This window comes from Bombina bombina, chromosome 1 (assembly GCF_027579735.1).
Source record: "Bombina bombina isolate aBomBom1 chromosome 1, aBomBom1.pri, whole genome shotgun sequence".
Taxonomy (NCBI): domain Eukaryota; kingdom Metazoa; phylum Chordata; class Amphibia; order Anura; family Bombinatoridae; genus Bombina; species Bombina bombina.
Genome location: NC_069499.1, coordinates 723,817,714 through 723,844,244, shown reverse-complemented (window position 1 = coordinate 723,844,244; position 26,531 = coordinate 723,817,714). Strand labels below are relative to the sequence as shown.

General features: G+C 39.6%; 1 protein-coding gene across 1 annotated transcript in view; it reads right to left on the bottom strand.

Annotated features, from left to right (window-relative positions):
* LOC128645912 (transmembrane 9 superfamily member 2) overlaps nt 1-26,531 on the bottom strand; it is a 662,966-nt gene that overhangs the window by 27,803 nt on the left and 608,632 nt on the right. Inside the window, exons 18-19 of the mRNA XM_053699233.1 lie at nt 5,550-5,661; nt 4,162-4,333 (exon numbers count right to left, since the gene is read on the bottom strand). Of these exons, the coding sequence (XP_053555208.1) occupies nt 4,162-4,333; nt 5,550-5,661 (284 nt within the window). The remainder of the gene's footprint in view (nt 1-4,161; nt 4,334-5,549; nt 5,662-26,531) is intronic.

The window sequence follows — 26,531 nt, the reverse complement described above, 5'->3', positions numbered from 1 at the left end:
CATACTGCAGAATCTCACACGAATCAACTAGTGTTGTTTCTTCGGAAACATGGTTGGAGGATCAATTTACCAAAAAGTTTCTTGATTCCTCAGACAAGGGTCACCTTTTTAGGCTTCCAGATAGAGACAGAATCATGGACACTGAATCTATCAGACAAGAGATGTTTAAAATTGGTCGCAGCATGCCGGCACCTTCAGTCTCAGTCATTCCCTTCAGTGGCTATGTGCATGGAAGTTTTAGGTCTCATGACTGCAGCATCGGACACGATCCCCTTTGCTCGTTTTCACATGAAACCTCTACAGCTTTGCATGCTGAATCAATGGTGCAGGGATTATACAAAGATATCACAATTAATATCCTTGAATCCCATTGTACAACACACTCTGACATGGTGGATAGATCACCATCATTTGGTTCAAGGGGCTTCTTTTGTTCAGCCAACCTGGACTGTGATCTCAACAAATGCGAGTCTTTCAGGTTGGGGAGCTGTTTAGGGATCTCTGACCGCACAAGGGGTTTGGAAATCTCAAGAGGCGAGATTACCAATAAATATTTTAGAACTCCGTGCAATTCTCAGGGCTCTTCAGTTTTGGCCTCTGTTAAAGAGAGAACCGTTCATTTGTTTTCAGACAGACAATATCACAACTGTGGCTTATGTCAATCATCAGGGTGGGACTCACAGTCCCCAAGCTATGAAAGAAGTATCTCGGATACTTGCTTGGGCAGAATCCAGCTCCTGTCTAATCTCTGCGGTGCATATCCCAGGTGTAGACAATTAGGAGGCGGATTATCTCAGCCGCCAGACTTTACATCCAGGGGAGTGGTCTCTCCATCCAGATGTGTTTTCTCAGATTGTTCGGATGTGGGGTCTTCCAGAGGATAGATCTCATGGCCTCTCATCTAAACCAGAAACTTCCCAGATACCTGTCCAGGTCCAGGGATGTTCAGGAGGAAGCAGTGGATGCACTGACACTTCCTTGGTGTTATCATCCTGCTTACATCTTCCCGCCTCTAGTTCTCCTTCCAAGAGTGATCTCCAAAATCATCATGGAACAGTCTTTTGTGTTGCTGGTGGCTCCAGCATGGCCACACAGGTTCTGGTATGCGGATCTGGTTCGGATGTCCAGTTGCCTGCCTCGGCCACTTCCGTTACGGCCGGACCTACTATCTCAAGGTCCGTTTTTCCATCAGGATCTCAAATCATTAAATTTGAAGGTATGGAAATTGAACGCTTAGTTCTAAGTCATAGAGGTTTCTCTGACTCAGTGATTAATACTATGTTACAAGCTCTTAAATCTCTCTCTAGAAAGATTTATTATAGAGTTTGGAAGACTTACATTTCATGGTGTTCTTCTCATAAATTCTCCTGGCATTCTTTTAGAATTCCTAGAATTTTAGTTCCTTCAGGATGGCTTGGATAAGGGTTTGTTTGCAAGTTCCTTGAAAGGTCAAATCTCCGCTCTTTCTGTTTTATTTCACAGAAAGATTGCTATACTTCCTGATATTCACTGTTTTGTACAGGCTTTAGTTAGTATTAAGCCTGTCATTAAATCAATTTCTCCTCCTTGGAGTCTTAATTTGGTTCTGAAGGCTTTACAGGCTCCTCCATTTGAGCCTATGCATTCTTTGGACATTAAACTACTTTCTTGGAAAGTGTTGTTCCTTTTGGCTATCTCTCCTGCTAGAAGAGTTTCTGAGCTATCTGCTCTTTCTTGTGAGTCTCCTTTTCTGATTTTTCATCAGGATAAGGCAGTTTTGCGGACTTCTTTTCAATTTGTACCTAAGGTTGTGAATTCTAACAACATTAATAGAGAAATTGTTGTCCCTTCCTTGTGTCCTAATCCTAATTCTTTGGAAAGATCCTTACATTCTTTGGATGTGGTAAGAGCTTTGAAATATTATGTGGAAGCTACTAAAGATTTCAGGAAGTCTTCCAGTCTATTTGTTTTATTTTCTGGTCCTAGGAAAGGTCAGAAGGCTTCTGCTATTTCCTTGGCTTCTTGGTTGAAACTTTTGATTCATCAAAGCTTATTTGGAGTCGGGTCAGGCCCCGCCTCAGAGAATTACAGCTCATTCTACTAGATCAGTCTCCACTTTGTGGGCTTTTAAGAATGAAGCTTCAGTTGATCAGATTTGCAAAGCGGCGACTTGGTCCTCTTTACATACATTTACTAAATTCTACCGTTTTGATGTATTTGCTTCTTCGGAAGCAGTTTTTGGTAGAAAAGTTCTTCAGGCAGCTGTTTTCAGTTTGATTCTTCTGCTTTTATTTTAAGTTTTTTTCTTTCAAAAATGAAATAAACTTATTTTTTTAGGTTGTGGATTAATTTTTTCAGCGGAATATGGCTGTTTTTATTTTTATTCCCTCCCTCTCTAGTGACTCTTGAGTGGAAGACTCCACATCTTGGGTATTGATATCCCATATGTCACTAGCTCATTGACTCTTGCCAATTACATGAAAGAAAACATAATTTATGTAAGAACTTACCTGATAAATTCATTTCTTTCATATTGGCAAGAGTCCATGAGGCCCACCCTTTTTATGGTGGTTATGATTTTTTATATAAAGCACAATTATTTCCAAATTTCCTTTGTTGATGCTTTCTACTCCTTTCTTTATCACCCCACTGCTTGGCTATTCGTTAAACTGAATTGTGGGTGTGGTGAGGGGTGTATTTATAGGCATTTTGAGGTTTGGGAAACTTTGCCCCTCCTGGTAGGATTGTATATCCCATATGTAACTAGCTCATGGACTCTTGCCAATATGAAAGAAATGAATTTATCAGGTAAGTTCTTACATAAATTATGTTTTTGTAGCTTTCCCCTAAACCATAATGTTGAACAATCTTTGTTTTTAGGTCATTTGAGAGTTGTTTTGAGGCCCCCATGTTGCCACTTTTCAGAGGAGATTCAAAAAGAACAACAACTTGCAATTGGCCACCTTAAATACCTTTTCTCATGATTGGATGCACCAGTCTATGAAGTTCAAGGATTAATGGGCTCACCAAACCAATTGTGTGTTCCAATTAATCAGTGCTAGGTAGTTACAGGTATTCAAATCAACAAAATGACAAGGGTGCCTAAATTTATGAACCTGTCTAATTTCGTTTTGATGCATATTGCAGATTTTCAGTTAATCTAATAAACCTCATTTCACTACTGAAATATTACTGTGTCCTTCAGTTATTTGATAGATCAAAATGAAATTGCTGAATCAAACACCCAATTATTTATAAATGAAAATCATGGAAATTGTCAGGGGTGCCTAAACTTTTGCATACAACTGTGTGTGTGTGTATTTTATATATATATATATATATATATATATATATATATATATATATATATATATATATATATATATATACATAAATAAATAAAACAACAACAATAAAAGATAGTAGTATTCTTTTTTTAAAGAGCTGGCTAATTTTTCTGCATATGGATATTTGAAGTATATATATATATATATATATATATACACACATATATATATATATATATATATATATATATATATACACATATACATATATATACATATATATATATATATATATATATATATACAAACACACACACACATATATATATATATATATATATATTTTTTATTCTTCCATGTTCTAACGTAAAAGGACGTGAAAGTCAAAATAAACTTTTATAGTTCAGCTAGAGCACGTAATTTTAAGACACTTTAAAATCACTTCCATTATCAAATTTACTTTACTCTCTTAGTATGATGAAAAGCATATGTACAATCATATACTCTGCAGCAATAATGCACTATTGGGAGTTAGCTGATTGGTGGCTACACAAATTCGTCTCTTATCATTGGCTCGCCAGACATGCACAGCTATAGTTAAATTCAAGCAAGTGTATTATTTTCTTTTAGTTCTCTTATGCCCCTTTAAATATAACATTTTATACTGTGGAAGTGACAATAAATTCATAACAGACAACTTATTTGAGATGTTTTATCTTTTCACAATATCTGTTTATAGTTATATTTACCTGTTAGATGTAAATACAGATTCAAGTACTTTTTTTTTTAAATTGCACTTTAAAAATAGGGATGGGAAGTCACAATCTTGAAACCAAAATAAGTACAAAGAGAAAACCTAACAAATAATTGAATAAAGGATTTTATTGCTACTTACCAGTGAAAAGAAAAAAAATTAAGACCATAATCATTGTATATCCAAAGTACAAAATGGTGCTTGCAGTTCCTATGATTTGAAGCTTAGAGTAGAAATAATGAACTGCATATATAAAAAGATAAACTGCAGTGAATCCACTAGTAAGAAATGACCTCCACCACCAGTGGTAATCCTACAAAATAAACAAATCAGTTAAAAATAAAGCAAGCCAAGCAAGAGAAAAGTATATTCTAACATTTGTAAAAGGGTGAAAAACATATACTTCAACACTAAATTCAGTAGTTACATCTGTGAACTCTTTCCATTATTTTGTTTCTTTAGATACATATTTAACTACAATTTATCAATAAAATAAATTGGTTGAGCTGTAAAGTGATTTTAAACTAGAGCATAGTCGCTCAAGTCATAGGAGAGAATTTAAAAAATGAATGAGACTTTCATTCTTGAAATGTGTAGGATATACGTTATCTTCTAAAATTTTCAGCTTGTACTACCAGAACGGTAAGTGCCGTTTCTCCGCCCGCCATATTCGTCAATTGATTGACAGATGACTCATATGCAATCCCCAAATCATTGTGCCCTCCCCCCCCCACACGGGGTGTTCAGCCCCTTAGCACAAACGTCACACCTGGGGGGGGGAGAGAATTATTAGTGGATTGCAGATGAGTCATCTGTCAATCAATTCTGGCATTACAATCTGAAAGTATCAGAAAATAAGTATATCCTTCACATCTCATGAATGTCTCATTTATATATTTTTAATTCTTTCCTATGACTTGAGTGACTATGCTCAAGATTATAATCACTTTAAGAGAAGAATATTTATCCCAATAAAAACACAACTACAATATTGTAGCTACTGTATTGTCCTCGTAAGAGATTTATTTAAGCGTGGTAAAACAACAATGCAATACACTTAATTTATTGTGCCCCCTTTTTTCAAGTAATTTAGCTATGGAAATGATGAATTTTCGAATTCTCCGAACTGGTACATTGAAGACTTATTAAAGCTAACCTTACAACATTATTTACCTAATCGGCTTCAGCAGATAACCACAAAACAATGCAGTGTATACTAACATAATGACTGTGACTACCCTTGTAGTTTCTTCAGAAGCAAGCCTTGATTGGCTCTTTCAAATTAGGCAAGTAGTGGGTAGTGCTTGGCAACCAAGAAACAACTGTAGCAAGCAAAATGTTTTGTTTTAAATTTTGCTGGAAATGTTATGCTTTAGCAAGAAATAAGAAATGTCTTGTAATTACAAGGTGTTTAGTGTCCCTTTAAGTCGTGACTGTGTTTAGAAAGTTGCAGAATTTTTCTACCATATTCATCACATATTAAAAAGTATATAGTAAATACATAAATTATGAAAAGTGACCAGAATTACCTCTGCACATAGATGGAAATAACAAAGCAATATAGTAGCCTCTGAACACGTGATCAGGAGTATTATAAACACAAGGAACAGGAAGCCAAACATATAGTACATTTGATGAGACCTAGAAAGAAAGAAAAAAGATAAGTTTACACATTGTATCAGCACTAAGGGCTAGATTACGTGTGGCGCGTAAACTGTAGCGTGCAAGCAGTATTTCTCAGCTCTTTGCACCCAACGTAAATAGTGTGCACATTACAAGTTGAAAGTAAGCGCGTTTGCTTGTGTGTGTGCAATTGAATTTATTGCGACTTTAGAGCTTGCATAAAGGGTAGTGCGTTACAAAAAAAAAATGTACTAAACAAATCAAAAAATATAATGTAGGTTTACCTGATAAATTTATACATATTTAGACGTGTATGCATGTCTGCTAAAACCCTTTGAGGGCCTTTTTGTTTTTCTAACACCTGAGACCTCATATCTTTGAGCCCTTTTAACTTTTCAATGCAATTCTTTTAAAAAAAATTTTTTTATCAGACAGTGTTATTATGAGTAACTGTACTGTTAAATATATTTCTTTTATATAGGTGGTGACAGTCTATGATCCATTACTTCTAGGAACTAATACCCAAGCTGTGGAAATTCAAAAGTAATAACAGAAAACATAATTTATGTAAGAACTTACCTGATAAATTCATTTCTTTCATATTAGCAAGAGTCCATGAGCTAGTGACGTATGGGATATACATTCCTACCAGGAGGGGCAAAGTTTCCCAAACCTCAAAATGCCTATAAATACACCCCTCACCACACCCACAAATCAGTTTAACGAATAGCCAAGAAGTGGGGTGATAAGAAAAAAGTGCGAAAGCATAAAAAATAAGGAATTGGAATAATTGTGCTTTATACAAAAAAAATCATAACCACCACAAAAAAGGGTGGGCCTCATGGACTCTTGCTAATATGAAAGAAATTCATTTATCAGGTAAGTTCTTACATAAATTATGTTTTCTTTCATGTAATTAGCAAGAGTCCATGAGCTAGTGACGTATGGGATAATGACTACCCAAGATGTGGATCTTTCCACGCAAGAGTCACTAGAGAGGGAGGGATAAAATAAAGACAGCCAATTCCTGCTGAAAATAATCCACACCCAAAATAAAGTTTAAATGAAAACATAAGCAGAAGATTCAAACTGAAACAGCTGCCTGAAGTACTTTTCTACCAAAAACTGCTTCAGAAGAAGAAAACACATCAAAATGGTAGAATTTAGTAAAAGTATGCAAAGAAGACCAAGTTGCTGCTTTGCAAATCTGATCAACCGAAGCTTCATTCCTAAACGCCCAGGAAGTAGAAACTGACCTAGTCGAATGAGCTGTAATCCTCTGAGGCGGAGTTTTACCCGACTCAACATAGGCATGATGAATTAAAGATTTCAACCAAGATGCCAAAGAAAAGACAGAAGCTTTCTGGCCTTTTCTAGAACCGGAAAAGATGACAAATAGACTAGAAGTCTTTCGGAAATTCTTAGTAGCTTCAACATAATATTTCAAAGCTCTAACAACATCCAAAGAATGCAATGATTTCTCCTTAGAATTCTTAGGATTAGGGCATAATGAAGGAACTACAATTTCTCTACTAATGTTGTTGGAATTCACAACCTTAGGTAAAAATTCAAAAGAAGTTCGCAACACTGCCTTATCCTGATGAAAAATCAGAAAAGGAGACTCACAAGAAAGAGCAGACAATTCAGAGACTCTTCTGGCAGAAGAGATGGCCAAAAGGAACAAAACTTTCCAAGAAAGTAATTTAATGTCCAATGAATGCATAGGTTCAAACGGAGGAGCTTGAAGAGCCCCCAGAACCAAATTCAAACTCCAAGGAGGATAAATTGACTTAATGACAGGTTTTATACGAACCAAGGCTTGTACAAAACAATGAATATCAGGAAGATTAGCAATCTTTCTGTGAAAAAGAACAGAAAGAGCAGAGATTTGACCTTTCAAGGAACTTGCAGACAAACCTTTATCTAAACCATCCTGAAGAAACTGTAAAATTCTCGGAATTCTAAAAGAATGCCAGGAAAAATGATGAGAAAGACACCAAGAAATATAAGTCTTCCAGACTCTATAATATATCTCTCTAGATACAGATTTACGAGCCTGTAACATAGTATTAATCACAGAGTCAGAGAAACCTCTTTGACCAAGAATCAAGCGTTCAATCTCCATATCTTTAAATTTAAGGATTTGAGATCCTGATGGAAAAAAGGACCTTGCGACAGAAGGTCTGGTCTTAACGGAAGAGTCCACGGTTGGCAAGAGGCCATCCGGACAAGATCCGCATACCAAAACCTGTGAGGCCATGCTGGAGCTACCAGCAGAACAAACGAGCATTCCTTCAGAATCTTGGAGATTACTCTTGGAAGAAGAACTAGAGGCGGAAAGATATAGGCAGGATGACCAAGGAAGTGATAATGCATCCACTGCCTCCGCCTGAGGATCCTGGGATCTGGACAGATACCTGGGAAGTTTCTTGTTTAGATGAGAAGCCATCAGATCTATTTCTGGTAATTCCCACATTTGAACAATCTGAAGAAATACCTCTGGGTGAAGAGACCATTCGCCCGGATGCAACGTTTGGCGACTGAGATAATCCGCTTCCCAATTGTCTATTCCTGGAATATGAACCGCAGAGATTAGACAGGAGCTGGATTCCGCCCAAACCAGAATTCGAGATACTTCTTTCATAGCCAGAGGACTGTGAGTCCCTCCTTGATGATTGATGTATGCCACAGTTGTGACATTGTCTGTCTGAAAACAAATGAACGATTCTCTCTTCAGAAGAGGCCAAGACTGAAGAGCTCTGAAAATTGCACGGAGTTCCAAAATATTGATCGGTAATCTCACCTCCTGAGATTCCCAAACCCCTTGTGCTGTCAGAGACCCCCACACAGCTCCCCAACCTGTAAGACTTGCATCTGTTGAAATTACAGTCCAGGTCGGAAGAACAAAAGAATCCCCCTGAACTAAACGATGGTGATCTGTCCACCACGTCAGAGAGTGTCGTACAATCGGTTTTAAAGATATTAATTGAGATATCTTTGTGTAATCCCTGCACCATTGGTTCAGCATACAGAGCTGAAGAGGTCGCATGTGAAAACGAGCAAAGGGGATCGCGTCCGATGCAGCAGTCATAAGACCTAGAATTTCCATGCATAAGGCTACCGAAGGGAATGATTGTGACTGAAGGTTTCGACAAGCTGAAATCAATTTTAGACGTCTCTTGTCTGTCAAAGACAGAGTCATGGACACTGAATCTATCTGGAAACCCAAAAAGGTTACCCTTGTCTGAGGAATCAATGAACTTTTTAGTGAATTGATCCTCCAACCATGATTTTGAAGAAACAACAAAAGTCGATTCGTATGAAATTCTGCTAAATGTGAAGACTGAGCAAGTACCAAGATATCGTCCAAATAAGGAAATACCACAATACCCTGTTCTCTGATTACAGATAGAAGGGCACCGAGAACCTTTGTAAAAATTCTTGGAGCTGTTGCTAGGCCAAACGGCAGAGCCACAAACTGGTAATGCTTGTCTAGGAAAGAGAATCTCAGAAACTGATAGTGAGCTGGATGAATCGGAATGCAGATATGCATCCTGTAAATCTATTGTAGACATATAATGCCCTTGCTGAACAAAAGGCAGGATAGTCCTTACAGTTACCATTTTGAATGTTGGTATCCTTACATAACGATTCAATATTTTTAGATCCAGAACTGGTCTGAAGGAATTCTCCTTCTTTGGTACAATGAAGAGATTCGAATAAAACCCCAGCCCCTGTTCCAGAACTGGAACTGACATAATTACTCCAGCCAACTCTAGATCTGAAACACATTTCAGAAATGCTTGAGCTTTCGCTGGGTTTACTGGGACACGGGAAAGAAAGAATCTCTTTGCAGGAGGTCTTATCTTGAAACCAATTCTGTACCCTTCTGAAATAATGTTCTGAATCCAAAGATTGTGAACAGAATAGATCCAAATTTCTTTGAAAAAACGTAATCTGCCCCCTACCAGCTGAGCTGGAATGAGGGCCGCACCTTCATGTGGACTTAGAAGCTGGCTTTGCTTTTCTAGAAGATTTGGATTTATTTCTGACTGGAGATGGTTTCCAAACTGAAACTGCTCCTGAGGATGAAGGATCAGGCTTTTGTTCTTTGTTGAAACGAAAGGAACGAAAACGATTATTAGCCCTGTTTTTACCCTTAGATTTTTTATCCTGTGGTAAAAAAGTTCCTTTCCCACCAGTAACAGTTGAGATAATAGAATCCAACTGAGAACCAAATAATTTATTACCCTGGAAAGAAAGGGAAAGTAGAGTCGATTTAGAAGAAATATCAGCATTCCAAGTTTTAAGCCATAAAGCTCTTCTAGCTAAAATAGCTAGAGACATGAACCTGACATCAACTCTGATAATATCAAAAATGGCATCACAGATAAAATTATTAGCATGTTGAAGAAGAATAATAATGTTATGAGAATCATGATCTGTTACTTGTTGCGCTAAAGTCTCCAACCAAAAAGTTGAAGCTGCAGCAACATCCGCCAAAGATATAGCAGGTCTAAGAAGATTACCTGAACACAAATAAGCTTTTCTTAGAAAGGATTCAATTTTCCTATCTAAAGGATCCTTAAAGGAAGTACCATCTGCCGTAGGAATAGTAGTACGTTTAGCAAGGGTAGAGATAGCCCCATCAACTTTAGGGATTTTGTCCCAAAACTCTAATCTGTCAGACGGCACAGGATATAATTGCTTAAAACGTTTAGAAGGAGTAAATGAATTACCCAATTTATTCCATTCCCTGGAAATTACTTCAGAAATAGCACCAGGAACAGGAAAAACTTCTGGAATAACTACAGGAGATTTAAAGACCTTGTCTAAACGTTTAGATTTAGTATCAAGAGGACCAGAATCCTCAATTTCTAATGCAATTAGGACTTCTTTAAGTAAAGAACGAATAAATTCAATTTTAAATAAATATGAAGATTTATCAGCATCAACCTCTGAAACAGAATCCTCTGAACCAGAAGAATCATTAGAATCAGAATGATGATGTTCATTTAAAAATTCATCTGGATAAAGAGAAGTTTTAAAAGACTTTTTATGTTTACTAGAAGGAGGAATAACAGACATAGCCTTCTTAATAGATTCAGAAACAAAATCTCTTATGTTATCAGGAACACTCTGAACATTAGATGTTGATGGAACTGCAACAGGTAATGGTATTTTACTAAAGGAAATATTTTCTGCATTAACAAGTTTGTCATGACATTTAATACAAACAACAGCTGGAGGAACAGCTACCAAAAGTTTACAGCAGATACACTTAGCTTTGGTAGTTCCAGCACCAGGCAGCGATTTTCCTGAAGTATCTTCTGGCTCAGATGCAACATGAGACATCTTGCAATATGTAAGAGAAAAAACAACATATAAAGCAAAATTGATCAAATTCCTTAAGTGACAGTTTCAGGAATGGGAAAAAATGCCAAAGAACAAGCTTCTAGCAACCAGAAGCAATGAAAAATGAGACTTAAATAATGTGGAGACAAACGCGACACCCATATTTTTTTAGCGCCAAATAAGACGCCCACATTATTTGGTGCCAAAAATGACGCCACATCCGGAACGCCTACATTTTTGGCGCAAAAGAACGTCAAAAAATGACGCAACTTCCGTCGACACGTATGACGCCGGAAACAGAAAAGATTTTTTGCGCCAAAAAAGTCTGCGCCAAGAATGACGCAATAAAATGAAGCATTTTCAGCCCCCGCGAGCCTAACAGCCCACAGGGAAAAAGTCAAATTTTTTAAGGTAAGAAAAAAATGATTGATTCAAATGCATCATCCCAAATATGAAACTGACTGTCTGAAAATAAGGAATGTTGAACATCCTGAGTCAAGGCAAATAAATGTTTGAATACATATATTTAGAACTTTATAAAAAAAGCGCCCAACCATAGCTTAGAGTGTCACAGAAAATAAGACTTACTTACCCCAGGACACTCGTCTACATGTTGTAGAAAGCCAAACCAGTACTGAAACGAAAATCAGCAGAGGTAATGGTATATATAAGAGTATATCGTCGATCTGAAAAGGGAGGTAAGAGATGAATCTCTACGACCGATAACAGAGAACCTATGAAATAGACCCCGTAGAAGGAGATCATTGCATTCAAATAGGCAATACTCTCCTCACATCCCTCTGACATTCACTGCACGCTGAGAGGAAAACCGGGCTCCAACCTGCTGAGGAGCGCATATCAACGTAGAATCTAGCACAAACTTACTTCACCACCTCCATAGGAGGCAAAGTTTGTAAAACTGATTTGTGGGTGTGGTGAGGGGTGTATTTATAGGCATTTTGAGGTTTGGGAAACTTTGCCCCTCCTGGTAGGAATGTATATCCCATACGTCACTAGCTCATGGACTCTTGCTAATTACATGAAAGAAAAGGGTGGGATCTTTTTCACCGAAAAACTACATCCACAGCCAGTCCGAATAGAACCTATAGAAAAGGCAAAAATAAATCAACCTGGGACAATTGCATGAAGGACACCCTACTAAAAAGGCTGCCTCAGAAGAAGCAAAAACATTCAAATGGTAGAAAAAAATATGTAAAGAAGACCAAATAGCTGACCAGCAAAAATGAGTCCACTGATAAAACATTCTAAAAATCACAAAAAGTGGCAACTAGTCAGAAAAAAAATTAGCAGAAAGCAGTCTGGGTGGAGGCTGACCTGCCTCCAAGAAAACTATATGAATCAAAAACTTCAACCAAAAAGCCAAATAAAAAGCAGAAATTCCCTGAACTTCCTAGAACCAGCAAAAGGAACAAACAAACTAAAAGTTTGCCTGAAAACCTATGTAGTGTCAACATAATACTATGAAGCTCTAACAGAATCCAAAACATGAAGAGAGAACTTATATAGACAAAAACATAAGTACCACAAAAAGTAGAAAACTCATCTAACAGAGGAAATAGCTAAAAGAAACAAAACTTCAAAAAAGAAGTTTAACATCCACCTGATGCATAGTATCGAAAAGTAAGAACCTCAAAAATCCTCAAAACCAAATAAAAGGTTCCAAGGAGAAAAAACAGAATAATTACAGACTTAATCCTAGGCCAGACTAGGCCAAAACCATGAATGTCAGAAAGATAATCTTTTTACGGGACAAAACTAAAAAGAACAGAAAACTGAGCCTTTAAATAAACTGGTGGATAAATCGTTAACCAAACCATCCTGAAAAATTAGCAAGAAATCTGTTAATTCAAAAGAATGCCAAGAAAAAAACTTGATTCGAACACCAATAAATAAAGGCCTTCCAGACATTAAATAACAATTCTCCTAGTCACAGACTTACAAGCCTGTATAATAAACTCAATAACTGAACAAATAGTTCAAAGGATTTACGATTCTCTCTCTGTGCAATCAAACCAAGAGAACTAGAATCCAGATATAAAGAAGGACCCTAAAATAGAAGGTCTGAATGCAAAAGAAGCACCCAAAGAGAAACTGGATAACAGAACCAGATCTGCATAGCAAATACTGCAGGAACAAGCTGGAGCAAAACAGAATCACCAAAACTTTTCCTGCAAAAATTGGCAATCACTCTGGAATAAAAGACCAGAGGTGGGAAAAAAAATATAGGCTATCCAGAATGACCACTGAACTACCAGAACATCCACAAACACAGTTCAATGATTCCTTGGATCTTACACAGTACCTGGGAAAATTTAGATTCAACCAGGAAGCCATCAAAACTATCTCTGGACAACCCTAAAGATCTATTATTTGAAAGAACATAACCAGATAAAGACCACTCTTCCAAATGATAAAACGGAAGATTGAGAAAAAAATGCTTTCCAGTTATACAGTCCTGCAACATGTAAAGCAGAAATCTGACAGCAAAAAGCTTCTGTCCAGGAAAGAAATAGAGATACTATCCTCATAACTAGGGAACTGTGATTTACATAAGCTACAGCTGTAAAATAGACATTTTCAATAGAGGTCAACTCTGAAGTGCCCTGAGAATATTACAGAGATCTAAAATATCAACAGGTAACCTCGCATCCTGCGAAAACCAAAATCCTTATACCTTCTGAGATACCCTTGTGGCCCCCCAATCCTGGAAAAAAAAGCTTGCATCTGTAGAGATTAAAGGCAAAAGAAGCCCCCTGTATAAAGAGCTAATAACTAATCTACCAAGACAAAGACAAACTTGTCTGGAAAGTAAATGAGTCCTCAGAGATAACTGAGACAGGTCCCTGTAATTATTGGAAAAACATACCAAGCAGACTCATATGGAAGTGAGCAAATGGAATAGCAACCAAGGCCAAAAACATGAGACCTTAAACCTCCAAGCAAATAGCAACTGAAGGAAAAAAACAGAGATTGAAGGTTCTAACCGGCAAACCCCAGCTTCAACCGTCTTTGCACTGCCAAAGAAAGTCTCATAGAAACAATCTATAAAACCTCCAAAAAAAGCAAACTTTATCTGAGAAACCAGTAAACTGTTTGGAAAAATAATTTTCCAACCATGGTGCTGAAGAATCAACAACAGACTGCCGAATGAAAAGATGGAACTTGATATATATCAAACAAACCAATAAACACTGCAATACCCTGAAAACTTATTACAGATAAGAGGGTATCCAGTACCTTAGAGAATATTCTGAGAGCTGTAGCCAAACCAAATAAAAAAAAGCAAATTAAAAAGCTTGTCCAAAAAAGCAAATCTCTGAAACCGATGATGTTCCTAGAAAAAAGAGCATTAACGGTAAGTATCCTTAAAATCTACTGAGGACATAAATTTACCTCACAGAAAAGACTAGTTTCCATTTCGAAAGTAGGAAATTAAGGAGAAATGTGTTCAAAGTTTCTAGATCAGAAAGTTTCTTCCTGCTTATGGAACAATTAATAGATTGGAGTTCCCATCTATCTGAGTCTACAGAGTTCCTAGGAACAGAACAGAAAAAAAAGATCTGAAACCTATTCAACATCCTTGAGAATTCAAAGACCCTGAACAGACTAAAACCAAGCTTCCTGAAAAAGGTGTAACCTACCCCCTATCAAAGCCTCTCGACTGAGGGCTCCATCTACATGCAAACCTGGATGTGGGATAAGATCTAAAAACCAAAAAAAAAAATTCTTTCATTATTTAGATACACTTTTAAACTACTTTGTAATTTGCTTCTTTTATCATATTTTTTCGCTTTCTTGTTATCCTTTATTGAAGAGTAGGGATGTAAGCTCAGAAGTCTGCATGTGTCTGTAGCACTATATGGCAGCAGTTTTGCAACAATGTTATACATAGATATTGATGGCAGTTAAGAGGCATAGGTACAGCAAGTCTGCCCGATGATACCTAAAAGTATAAGCGTATCTAGTTCGTAGTATAGCCTTATGCTTGTCCCAGACATTCTTAAAGTGAAGGTAAACTTTGATGAATGAAAGCCCAGTTTTTAAAAATACTATTAAAAACAGGGGCACTTTCATTCATCAAAGTTTAGAAAACAGCCGTTTCGTTTAAAAACTTACCTTTCTTCTTTTCATTGCCGGAGCAGCTTCCCCCACCCAGAGATCCTCTCTTCACACTTCAGCAATGACTAATCCGGCTTCCTCCAATCATGGCATGGCCTCAGGCAATGACTCTCCTGGGGGGGGGGAAGCCGTGATTGGAGGAAGCCGGATTAGTCATTGCTGACGTGTAAAGAGAGAATCTCCGAGTGGGGGAAGCTGCTCTGGCTGTGAAAAGAAGAAAGGTACGTTTTTAAACAAAATGGCTACTTTCTAAACTTTGATGAATAAAAGTGACCCTGTTTTCAATAGTATTTTTAAAAACCGGGCTTTCATTCATCAAAGTTTACCTTCACTTTAAAGTACCCCACAGTGTTTGTCATTACTAACTCTTGTGGAAGTTTATTCCATTAATCAATCACCCTTTCTAGCAAGAGCATTAGATCGCAGCACTATTGCTTGTTATTTAGTGCTTCAGGCAGATGCCCGCTACTTACCTAGGTATCTCTTCAAAAAAGAATAACATGAGAACTAAGCAAATTTGAGATTAGAAGTAAATCGGAAACTTTTTTTAAATTTTATTCTATTTCTTGTATTTTTTTAAATTGACAGAAAAAAACTTGGGTTTCATGTCCCTTTAAACTGTTTAGGCCTGTTCCAATTCAACCAACATGCACAATCACTTTCAAATAAATTTCCAAAAGCTCAATAATAGAAGCCCTGTGAAGAAATAAAAGGAGTCCAATTTCTGGATATAATCTCAGAAACAGCAATAGGGACAAAAGACACACCAATGGATTAGACAGTATATATTTTTTAACTGGTATATCCCAATCTACTTTAGAATCATATAACCTCTTAAAAAAATAAAAGCAAAAATTTGCTTAAAAGAGAATGAATATGCCATCATAAAATGACATAAAAAGGATATCAGTAAAAAGATCAGAGTAAGATTCTTGATCATCAAAGAAAAACCATCCCCCCTGAGGACACAGCAGCCTCAAAACTTGAAACATTAACCTTAGCAGGCTAAGAACTAGAAGATGGTAAATTCTGAACTGACCATTTACGCTTACTTTAAGGAGGGCCTGGCCACCACCATTTCAGCACTGTTGTTTGAATGAATTCCAAGAGAAAGAGTATATTCTTCCTGTAAGTAACAAACAGAAGGAGCAACAATACTCTTTGAAGCAAGAACAATAGAAATAATGAGCCGAAATGCATTAAAATATTAATATATATTGCATAAGATTGCTGAAGGAAATACCTTGGCATTTAGGGACAGAATTACCAGTCTCCATAACTGCAAACAAACTTAAATTATGCTTACCTGATAATTTTCTTTACTTCAGATGGAAAGAGTCCACAGCTGCATTCATTACTTTTGGGAAATTCAGAACCTGGCCACCAGGAGGAGGCAAAGACACCCCAGCCAAAGGCTTAAATACCTCCCCCACTTCCCTCATCCCCCAGTCATTCTGCCGAGGGAACAAGAAACAGTAGAATATATATCAGGGTGAAAAGGTGCTAGAAGAACAAAAATAATAGACGCCCCACAGAAAAAATACGGGCGGGGAGCTGTGGACTCTTTCCATCTGAAGAAAAGAAAATTATCAGGTAAGCATAATTTAAGTTTTTCTTCATAAATGGAAAGAGTCCACAGCTGCATTCATTACTTTTGGGAAAACAATACCCAAGCTATAGAGGACACTGAATGCAAAAACGGGAGGGTACAAGAGGCGTCCCCCATTCTGAGAGCACAAGGCCTGAAATCCCCTACCCAACAAAATCCTGCTTCATCCAAAACGGAGAACAACCTTGAGAAAAGGAAAAGGCCCAAGGACACTGACCCGCAGATAGTCCTCAAGCCTTGCTAGAGACCGCAGGAACTAGACTCTATTGAGTCAACAGCCTCCAAAATACATCGTCACCCAACAGTCTGTCTCCAAACACACCCCTTACTAAAGAAAGGGAACAAATTACCATATTCTTCCACAAACAAGAAAAGGCACGGAGAAAACCAGTCTCATAGAAACAAGGGGGGGGGGCAACACCCTGCCCCAGAAATACAGAAACCACAGGATAAGGCCGGGAATCTGAAACAGAGAGAGGATTTTCTCCTAACAGTGCAACCACACTCTAGAAGCAACTGAAGACAAAGGTCCCAAAGTCACAATAAGGTAGCTCCGAATACCGAAATATTCAGAAACAAAACCTTGTGCAGCAAGCTCAGATAAGTCTGACGAACAACACCTGAAGCAAAAACATTACACGCTACAGTCATCAAAAATGACTCAAACTTAAATACTCGCAGGGCAAGTAGAAAGCAGCTGAAGATAGGATCCTTCAGATTGCCAAGTATCAACTAACCCGCGGATAACTTTGCAGGCTATCTAAGAGTCGCCAGTCCTTCCCACAAATCTTGAACGTGGAGAAAGGAGAAACCTCAGAGGCTTACTATACCTCGAATGCTCCGAGGACGAAATAGCAGAGCACATGATCCCAGATCCTGCTCCAACACCGGACCAGCCCAAGCAACAGACATGTCTGATAGACAGGGCGGACAGAAAGACCCCAACCACAAGCCCCAGGGAATAGAAAGAAAAAGGGGGGACTTATCCACCCCAAAAGAGCTTGGATGCCAACCCAATGCGCTCCTCCAAAATAAGGCACTCCCAAGGAGAACCCCCTAGGGCCTGGAACAGAGAAAAGTGCAATAGATCCGTAGGAAGACCTGTCACAAACAACTCTCTACGTAGAGAGATCACTTTCCAAAAGGTGGAACAGAGCCCACAGAGCAGCACACAGGGTAGGACAATGACCCTCCAGAGAGAGGAAACCCCAGCACATAAGAAAGACAAACTATCCCCTCAAAAGGGAAGGGCACAGATAAGAACAGCGTACATGTCCACAAGACAAGAAGCCATAGTATGATCAAAACACAGACCAAATGAAAAAATCATCCAGACACCACTGTTGACTAAACAGAGAAAAAACTCCCCATGAAGAGGAGCACACTCCGTCCGAAGGACAAGTCCGGCCTTAATGTTTATAACCAGTACCTGAAGGAGGATGTGAACTCTGACCTTCCTGCTTGCAAGCCCAATGAGCTAGTCCCTATGTCGCAACGTAGGGTCCCTGAAAAAAACTGGGTTGTCCTGAACCAGTCCACAGGATCATAAGTCTTTAGACATCCAAGAAGGATTCAAGACGAGAACCCTGGACCCAGAATCATCCTTGAACGAACACCACCACCAGGGAACACAAGATACCCCATCTGAAGCAATCAGACATTACAGGGGATGATAACCGGGGAACCCGGAGAACGGGTACAGGACTCACTTGTAATTCCTAGTCCAAAAGGAAGAGAACACCCTTGGCCGGAGGTCAACATCCCCCAAACAAGGTGCTAGGCCACGAACATCCCCCGAACAAGGTGCTAGGCCACGACAAAGTCACGCAATTTCTCTAGAGCCCAAGGGCAGCACAAAGGGAAAAGAGAACGAGAACAGAGTCACCCGAAAAAAAGTAGAAATGAAAGGCTAGTCTCCATAATCCTTTCAGATTAACGTTCCAGAGGACCACACCCAAGGGAGAAGAATGCAAAGTATCCCAAACTCAGGCAGAAAACCATCCCCTAAGCAAAAAGCTTGGAAAAGGAGACAACACCTCCTATCGCCCCTGATATGGAGACGACTAACTCCCGAAGGAAGACAGAGTCTCACGGCCTTCACTTCCTAATTAAGCAGCCAAAGCCGCCAGAAAAACCGGACAAAGTCTAGAAAGTCTCGACCCAAAGGAAGAGAGCCTCTAAAAGGAACAAGTCCTAAAAGGACACCTCCAAAGAGACCATGCAAGGCAAAACCATAAGAACGGCAGTATGAAGGACCAAAATCCTCCAAGTCTCCAACCCACAATGGGAAGAAACACTCTAGTTCCCGGAAAAATCGGAAAAGACTGAGCATGTTGCTGCGGATCTCAACAGAGTCCCGGACCACTAGATTGAAAGGCGAATGAGAACTGAACCAATCCCCCCATGCCCCTAAGCAACTATGGACCATCAAGTCCTCTCAGGATGCTAGTGAAGTAAACATAAAACATATTGTGATCACTAGGCGTCCTCACCAGACCAGCCAGATATAAAAAGGCGCCACGTGTCTGAACTAGGCCTTAAATAAAGAAGGATTTGTACCCAGTCAGGACCATCTTGAAACCAAGGGCCCCAGCACATACTCTCCCTCGAAATGGAGGGATAAAGAGCAGTTAGACAGAACGTAAGACTAGTACGTCCTCAAAGTAAACAGTGCGACTACAAAATCACAAGAATCAATTCCAGAGACAAAGGTTCCCTAAGGAAACATCACACAACAACATGAGATTTTGACCAAATAAAAATCATCCTCACCAGATTAAAATAAAAGTTAAGGCAACACGTAGGTTATTGCCCAGGAAGAACGGACAGACCCGCAGGACCAGCCCAACAGGGGTCCGAGACTTCCAAACTCAGAACTGGAAAAAGATACACAAATAACAAAGACTATAAGAAGATTACTTCATCCCCTTATGTCTATGCAAGCAAGCCAGTCAAAGATTAAGACTGAGAATCCCCAGACCCATTAAGAGTGGGATTCTCCAGCAATGCCAAAACGTGCCTCAGTAGAACACGAAGGAGCACCAGTCTATAATGAAAGGTGCAACATACCTCCGCCGGGACAAAAGAAAACACTGGCACGAAGGTTGACCCCGAGGCCTCAGGGGACAGTCGCTCCCCTGGAAGGCAGAACTGGACCAGGCGATACCACGCCAGATGAGTGCCGGTTAACGGAACACGGACAATATTGTAAGCACACTCCCGGGAGGTGCAGATGCGCCAGCGCCAAAGATATGGCAATGCGGAACCGTGTTGTAACCTTCGGTGGGAACAGGCCACACTCCATAGAAGGATAAGTAGCATTTGGGTTACCTGCATCTGTAGTAAGAGTTGGTGGTAGGGAACTCGCCTCGTGGGAAATAGAATCCCCAGACACGGATGACTCAGTGGGAACCTGATTTCCCGATCCCGAGGAACAGAGCACTCTAAAACGGCATACAGAACATAACTGATGGGCATGTATCACCCGGGCCAATACCTTAGACCCCCAATGGCTGGGGCACTCACCACCTCTAGGGAACCAGACACCAGCGGACCCGGATTTCTCCATCGCCAGACGGTCAGGAATGCGGAAATGGAGAGCCAAAATGTGGCCACGCCTGGTCACAAGGCAAACCGTGCAGTCCATGCAAAAGCACGCCCGACCGTAAAGGCCACGTCACTAGACATAGGCCGTTATGTTCCAAAATAGCCATGAGCTGAAGCAACACTACACAGTAGCAAACAGAATCAGATAAACATTATTATAAAACCCCCTGTTCAATAACCCCCCCCCCTCAGAAGACATTAACCCTTGATTCCGAGATACAAAAAGGACCCTCACTGAGACCCTATGTTACAGCTATCCCCGAAAGGTTGTAGCCCCTCACGGATAAACTGTTGTAATTACAATACATCCATGATGAAAGTAAAATTAAACAATCTTACCGGAATCTATGCTGTGGAACAGGAACACAGCCTTTCAAGTGTGACAGATGGTAGCGTCGCTTCTGCCATGGACTTAAGAGAAAAAAAGCAGGCAGCAAAACTCGTCAACACTGATTGCTTGTGGAGCTGTTAATATGAGTCTGGATGGTTTCACAGAAAGACTTTCCCTGCATCTCCGGACTATAACTTTCACCCATGCTCTCACTGAGAGGCTGACAGGACTACTTAAAACGCCAGTCCCATGCCGAAGAGTACTACACTCTATAAGAGACTTTCGAAAACTTCTGACACTTCTCTGCCAACCTCCTGGGACGAAAGGCAAAGAATGACTGGGAAGCCCAGGTATCTGTCCAGGTCCAGGGATCCTCAGGTGGAAGCAGTGGATGCGTTGTCACTTCCTTGGAATTATCATCCTGCTTATATCTTTCCGCCTCTAGTTCTTCTTCCAAGAGTGATTTCCAAAATCATAATGGAGCGGCACAGGTTTTGGTATGCGGATCTTGTTCGGATGTCCAGTTGCCAACCTTGGCCACTTCCGTTAAGGCCAGACCTTATATCTCAAGGCCCGTTTTTCCATCAGGATCTCAAATCATTAAATTTGAAGGTATGGAGATTGAACGCTTAGTGCTTAGTCATAGAGGTTTCTCTGACTCAGTGATCAATACTATGTTGCAGGCTCGTAAATCTGTATCTAGAAAGATTTATTACCGAGTTTGGAAGACTTACATTTCATGGTGTTCTTCTCATAAGTTCTCTTGGCATCCTGTTTGGATGAGAAGCCATCAGATCTATTTCTGGAAGCCCCCATATCTGAACAATCTGAAGAAACACATCTGGGTGAAGAGACCATTCTCCCGGATGTAAAGTCTTTCGACTGAAATAATCCGCTTTCCAATTGTCTATACCTGGGATATGGACCGCAGAGATTAGACAGGAGCTGGATTCCGCCCATGCAAGTATCCGAGATACTTCTTTCATAGCTTGAGGACTGTGAGTCCCACCTTGATGATTGACATACACCACGGTTGTGACATTGTCTGTCTGAAAACAAATAAACGATTCTCTCTTCAGAAGAGGCCAGAACTGAAGAGCTCTGAGAATCGCACTGAGTTCCAAAATATTGATTGGTAATCTCGCCTCTTGAGATTTCCAAACCCCCTGCGCTGTCAGAGATCCCCAGACAGCTCCCCAACCTGAAATACTCGCATCTGTTGAAATCACAGTCCAGGTTGGACGAATAAAAGAAGCCCCCTGAATCAAACGGTGGTGATCTAACCACCAAGTCAGAGATAGTCGAGTATTGGGATTTAAGGATATCAATTGTGATATCTTTGTATAATCCCTGCACCATAGGCTCAGCATACAAAGCTGAAGAGGTCTCATGTGAAAACGAGCAAAGGGGATCGCGTCCGATGCTGCAGTCATGAGACCTAAAACCTAAATTGATCCTCCAACCATGTTTTTGAAGAAACAACACACGTTGATTCGTGTGAGATTCTGCAGAATGTAAAGACTAAGTAAGTACCAAGATATCGTCCAAATAAGGAAACGCCGCAATACCCCGCTCTCTGATTACAGAGAGAAGGGCACCGAGAACCTTTGAGAAGATCATTGGAGCTGTTGCTAGGCCAAAAGGAAGAGCAACAAATTGGTAATGCCTGTCTAGAAAAGAGAATCTCAGGAACTGAAAGTGATCTGGATGAATTGGAATATGAAGATAAGCATCCTGTAAGTCTATTGTGGACATATAATGCCCTTGCAGAACAAAAGGCAGAATAGTCATAGTCACCATTTTGAATGTTGGTATTCTTACATAACGATTCAAAATTTTTAGATCCAGAACTGGTCTGAAAGAATTCTCTCTCTTTGGTACAATGAACAGATTTGAATAAAACCCCAGACCCCATTCCAGATATGGAACTGGCACAATTACCCCAGATGACTCCAGGTCTGAAACACACTTCAGGAAAGCCTGAGCCTTTACTGGGTTCACTGGAATGTGTGAGAAAGAACCTTCTCACAGGCGGTCTTACCTTGAAACCTATTCTGTACCCATGAGAAACAATGTTCTGAATCCAATGATTTTGAATTGAATTGATCCAAACATCTTTGAAAAATCATAGTCTGACCCCTACCAGCTGTGCTGGAATGAGGGCCGCACCTTCATGCGGACTTGAAGGCTGGTTTTGATTTTCTAAAAAGCTTGGATTTATTCCAGACTGGAGAAGGTTTCCAATTGGAAACCGTTCCTTTAGGGGAAGGGTCAGGCTTCTGTTCCTTATTCTGACGAAAGGAACGAAAATGGTTAGCAGCCCTAAATTTACCCTTAGATTTTTTATCCTGAGGCAAAAAAGCTCCCTTCCCCCCAGTGACAGTTGAAATTATAGAATCCAACTGAGAACCAAACAATTTATTACCTTGGAAAGAAAGAGATAGCAACATTGACTTAGAAGTCATATCCGCATTCCAAGATTTAAGCCATAAAGTTCTTCTAGCTAAAATAGCTAAAGACATATACCTGACATCAATTCTAATGATATAAAAAATGGCATCACAAATAAAATTATTAGCATGTTGAAGTACGTTAACAATGCTATACACGTTATGATCTAGTACTTGTTGCGCTAAAGCCTCCAACCAAAAAGTTGAAGCTGCAGCAACATCAGCCAAAGAAATAGCAGGCCTAAGAAGATGACCTGAACATAAATAAGCCTTCCTTAGATAAGATTCAAGCTTCCCATCTAAAGGATCTTTAAAAGAAGTACTATCTGCTGTAGGAAGAAGTAGTACGTTTAGCAAGGGTAGAGATAGCCCCATCAACTTTGGGGATTTTTTCCCAAAACTCCAATCTATCAGACGGCAAAGGGTACAGTCTCTTAAACCTTAAAGAAGGAGTAAATGAAGTACCCAAACTATTCCATTCCCTAGAAATTACATCTGAAATAGCATCAGGAACTGGAAAAACCTCTGGAATAACTACATGAGGTTTAAAAACCGAATTTAAACGTTTACTGGTTTTAATATCAAGAGGACTAGTCTCCTCCATATCTAATGCAATCAACACCTCTTTTAATAAAGAACGAATAAACTCCATTTTAAATAAATATGAAGATTTGTCAGTGTCAATATCTGAGGCAGAATCTTCTGAACCAGATAGATCCTCATCAGAGATAGATAAATCAGAATGCTGGCGGTCATTTAAAAATTCATCTAATTTATGAGAAGTTTTAAAAGACCTTTTACGTTTATTAGAAGGAGGTATAACAGACAGGGCCTTCTGAATAGAATTAGAAACAAATTCTCTCACATTAACAGGAATATCCTGAACATTAGATGTTGAAGGAACAACAGGTAATGGACTACTACTAATGGAAATATTGTCTGCTTTTGAAAGTTTATCATGACAACTAACACAAACTACAGCCGGAGGAACAGTTACCACAAGTTTACAACAAATGCACTTAGCTTTGGTAGAACCGACATCAAGCAGCAGCATTCCAGAAGTAGATTCTGATACAGGCTCAGACTGAGACATCTTGCAATATGTAATAGAAAAAACAACATATAAAGCAAAATTATCAAATTCCTTAAATGATATTTTCAGGAATGGGAAAAAAATGCAAACAGAATAAGCCTCTGGAAACCAGAAGCAAAAGGAAACAAAGACTTAAATAATGTCAAAAAATCTGGCGCCAAGTATGACGCCCACAATTGACAAATTTTTTGGCGCCAAAAACGTCTGCAACAAACATGTGCGTCATAGATGACGCAAGTAAGTGAAAACTCTCGGCGCCAACTAAAACGTCGGAAATGACGTCATTACGTCAACAAACGTAATTCTCGTGCCAAAAAAGTCTTGCGCCAAGAATGACGCAATAAATTATACCATTTTTTGCTCCCGCGAGCCTAACAGCCCGCAATTTAGAAAGAAAAGTCAATTTGAAAAAGTTTCAGGTAAGAAATTTTTTTATTCATATGTATTTCCCAAAAAATGAAACTGACAGTCTGTAAGAAGGAAATATGCTGATTAACCTGAATCATGGCAAATATAAGTATAAAAACAGAATTTATGTTTACCTGATAAATTACTTTCTCCAACGGTGTGTCCGGTCCACGGCGTCATCCTTACTTGTGGGATATTCTCTTCCCCAACAGGAAATGGCAAAGAGCCCAGCAAAGCTGGTCACATGATCCCTCCTAGGCTCCGCCTTCCCCAGTCATTCGACCGACGTAAAGGAGGAATATTTGCATAGGAGAAATCATATGATACCGTGGTGACTGTAGTTAAAGAAAATAAATCATCAGACCTGATTAAAAAACCAGGGCGGGCCGTGGACCGGACACACCGTTGGAGAAAGTAATTTATCAGGTAAACATAAATTCTGTTTTCTCCAACATAGGTGTGTCCGGTCCACGGCGTCATCCTTACTTGTGGGAACCAATACCAAAGCTTTAGGACACGGATGATGGGAGGGAGCAAAACAGGTCACCTAGATGGAAGGCACCACGGCTTGCAAAACCTTTCTCCCAAAAATAGCCTCAGAAGAAGCAAAAGTATCAAATTTGTAAAATTTGGTAAAAGTGTGCAGTGAAGACCAAGTCGCTGCCTTACATATCTGATCAACAGAAGCCTCGTTCTTAAAGGCCCATGTGGAAGCCACGGCCCTAGTGGAATGAGCTGTGATTCTTTCAGGAGGCTGCCGTCCGGCAGTCTCATAAGCTAATCTGATGATGCTTTTAAGCCAAAAAGATAGAGAGGTAGAAGTTGCTTTTTGACCTCTCCTTTTACCAGAATAAACAACAAACAAGGAAGATGTTTGTCTGAAATCCTTAGTAGCATCTAAATAGAATTTTAGAGCACGAACTACATCCAAATTGTGCAACAAACGTTCCTTCTTTGAAACTGGATTCGGACACAAAGAAGGCACGACTATCTCCTGGTTAATGTTTTTGTTAGAAACAACTTTCGGAAGAAAACCAGGTTTAGTACGCAAAACCACCTTATCTGCATGGAACACCAGATAAGGAGGAGAACACTGCAGAGCAGATAACTCTGAAACTCTTCTAGCAGAAGAAATTGCAACCAAAAACAAAACTTTCCAAGATAATAACTTGATATCAACGGAATGTAGGGGTTCAAACGGAACCCCCTGAAGAACTGAAAGAACTAAATTGAGACTCCAAGGAGGAGTCAAAGGTTTGTAAACAGGCTTGATTCTAACCAGAGCCTGAACAAAAGCTTGAACATCTGGCACAGCCGCCAGCTTTTTGTGAAGTAAAACAGATAAAGCAGAAATCTGTCCCTTCAAAGAACTTGCAGATAATCCTTTCTCCAAACCTTCTTGAAGAAAGGATAGAATCTTAGGAATTTTTATCTTGTTCCATGGGAATCCTTTAGATTCACACCAACAGATATATTTTTTCCATATTTTATGGTAGATTTTTCTAGTTACAGGCTTTCTGGCCTGAACAAGAGTATCAATGACAGAATCTGAGAACCCTCGCTTTGATAAAATCAAGCGTTCAATCTCCAAGCAGTCAGTTGGAGTGAAACCAGATTCGGATGTTCGAACGGACCTTGAACAAGAAGGTCCTGTCTCAAAGGTAGCTTCCATGGTGGAGCCGATGACATATTCACCAGGTCTGCATACCAAGTCCTGCGTGGCCACGCAGGAGCTATCAAGATCACCGATGCCCTCTCCTGATTGATCCTGGCTACCAGCCTGGGGATGAGAGGAAACGGTGGGAATACATAAGCTAGGTTGAAGGTCCAAGGTGCTACTAGTGCATCTACTAGAGTCGCCTTGGGATCCCTGGATCTGGACCCGTAGCAAGGAAC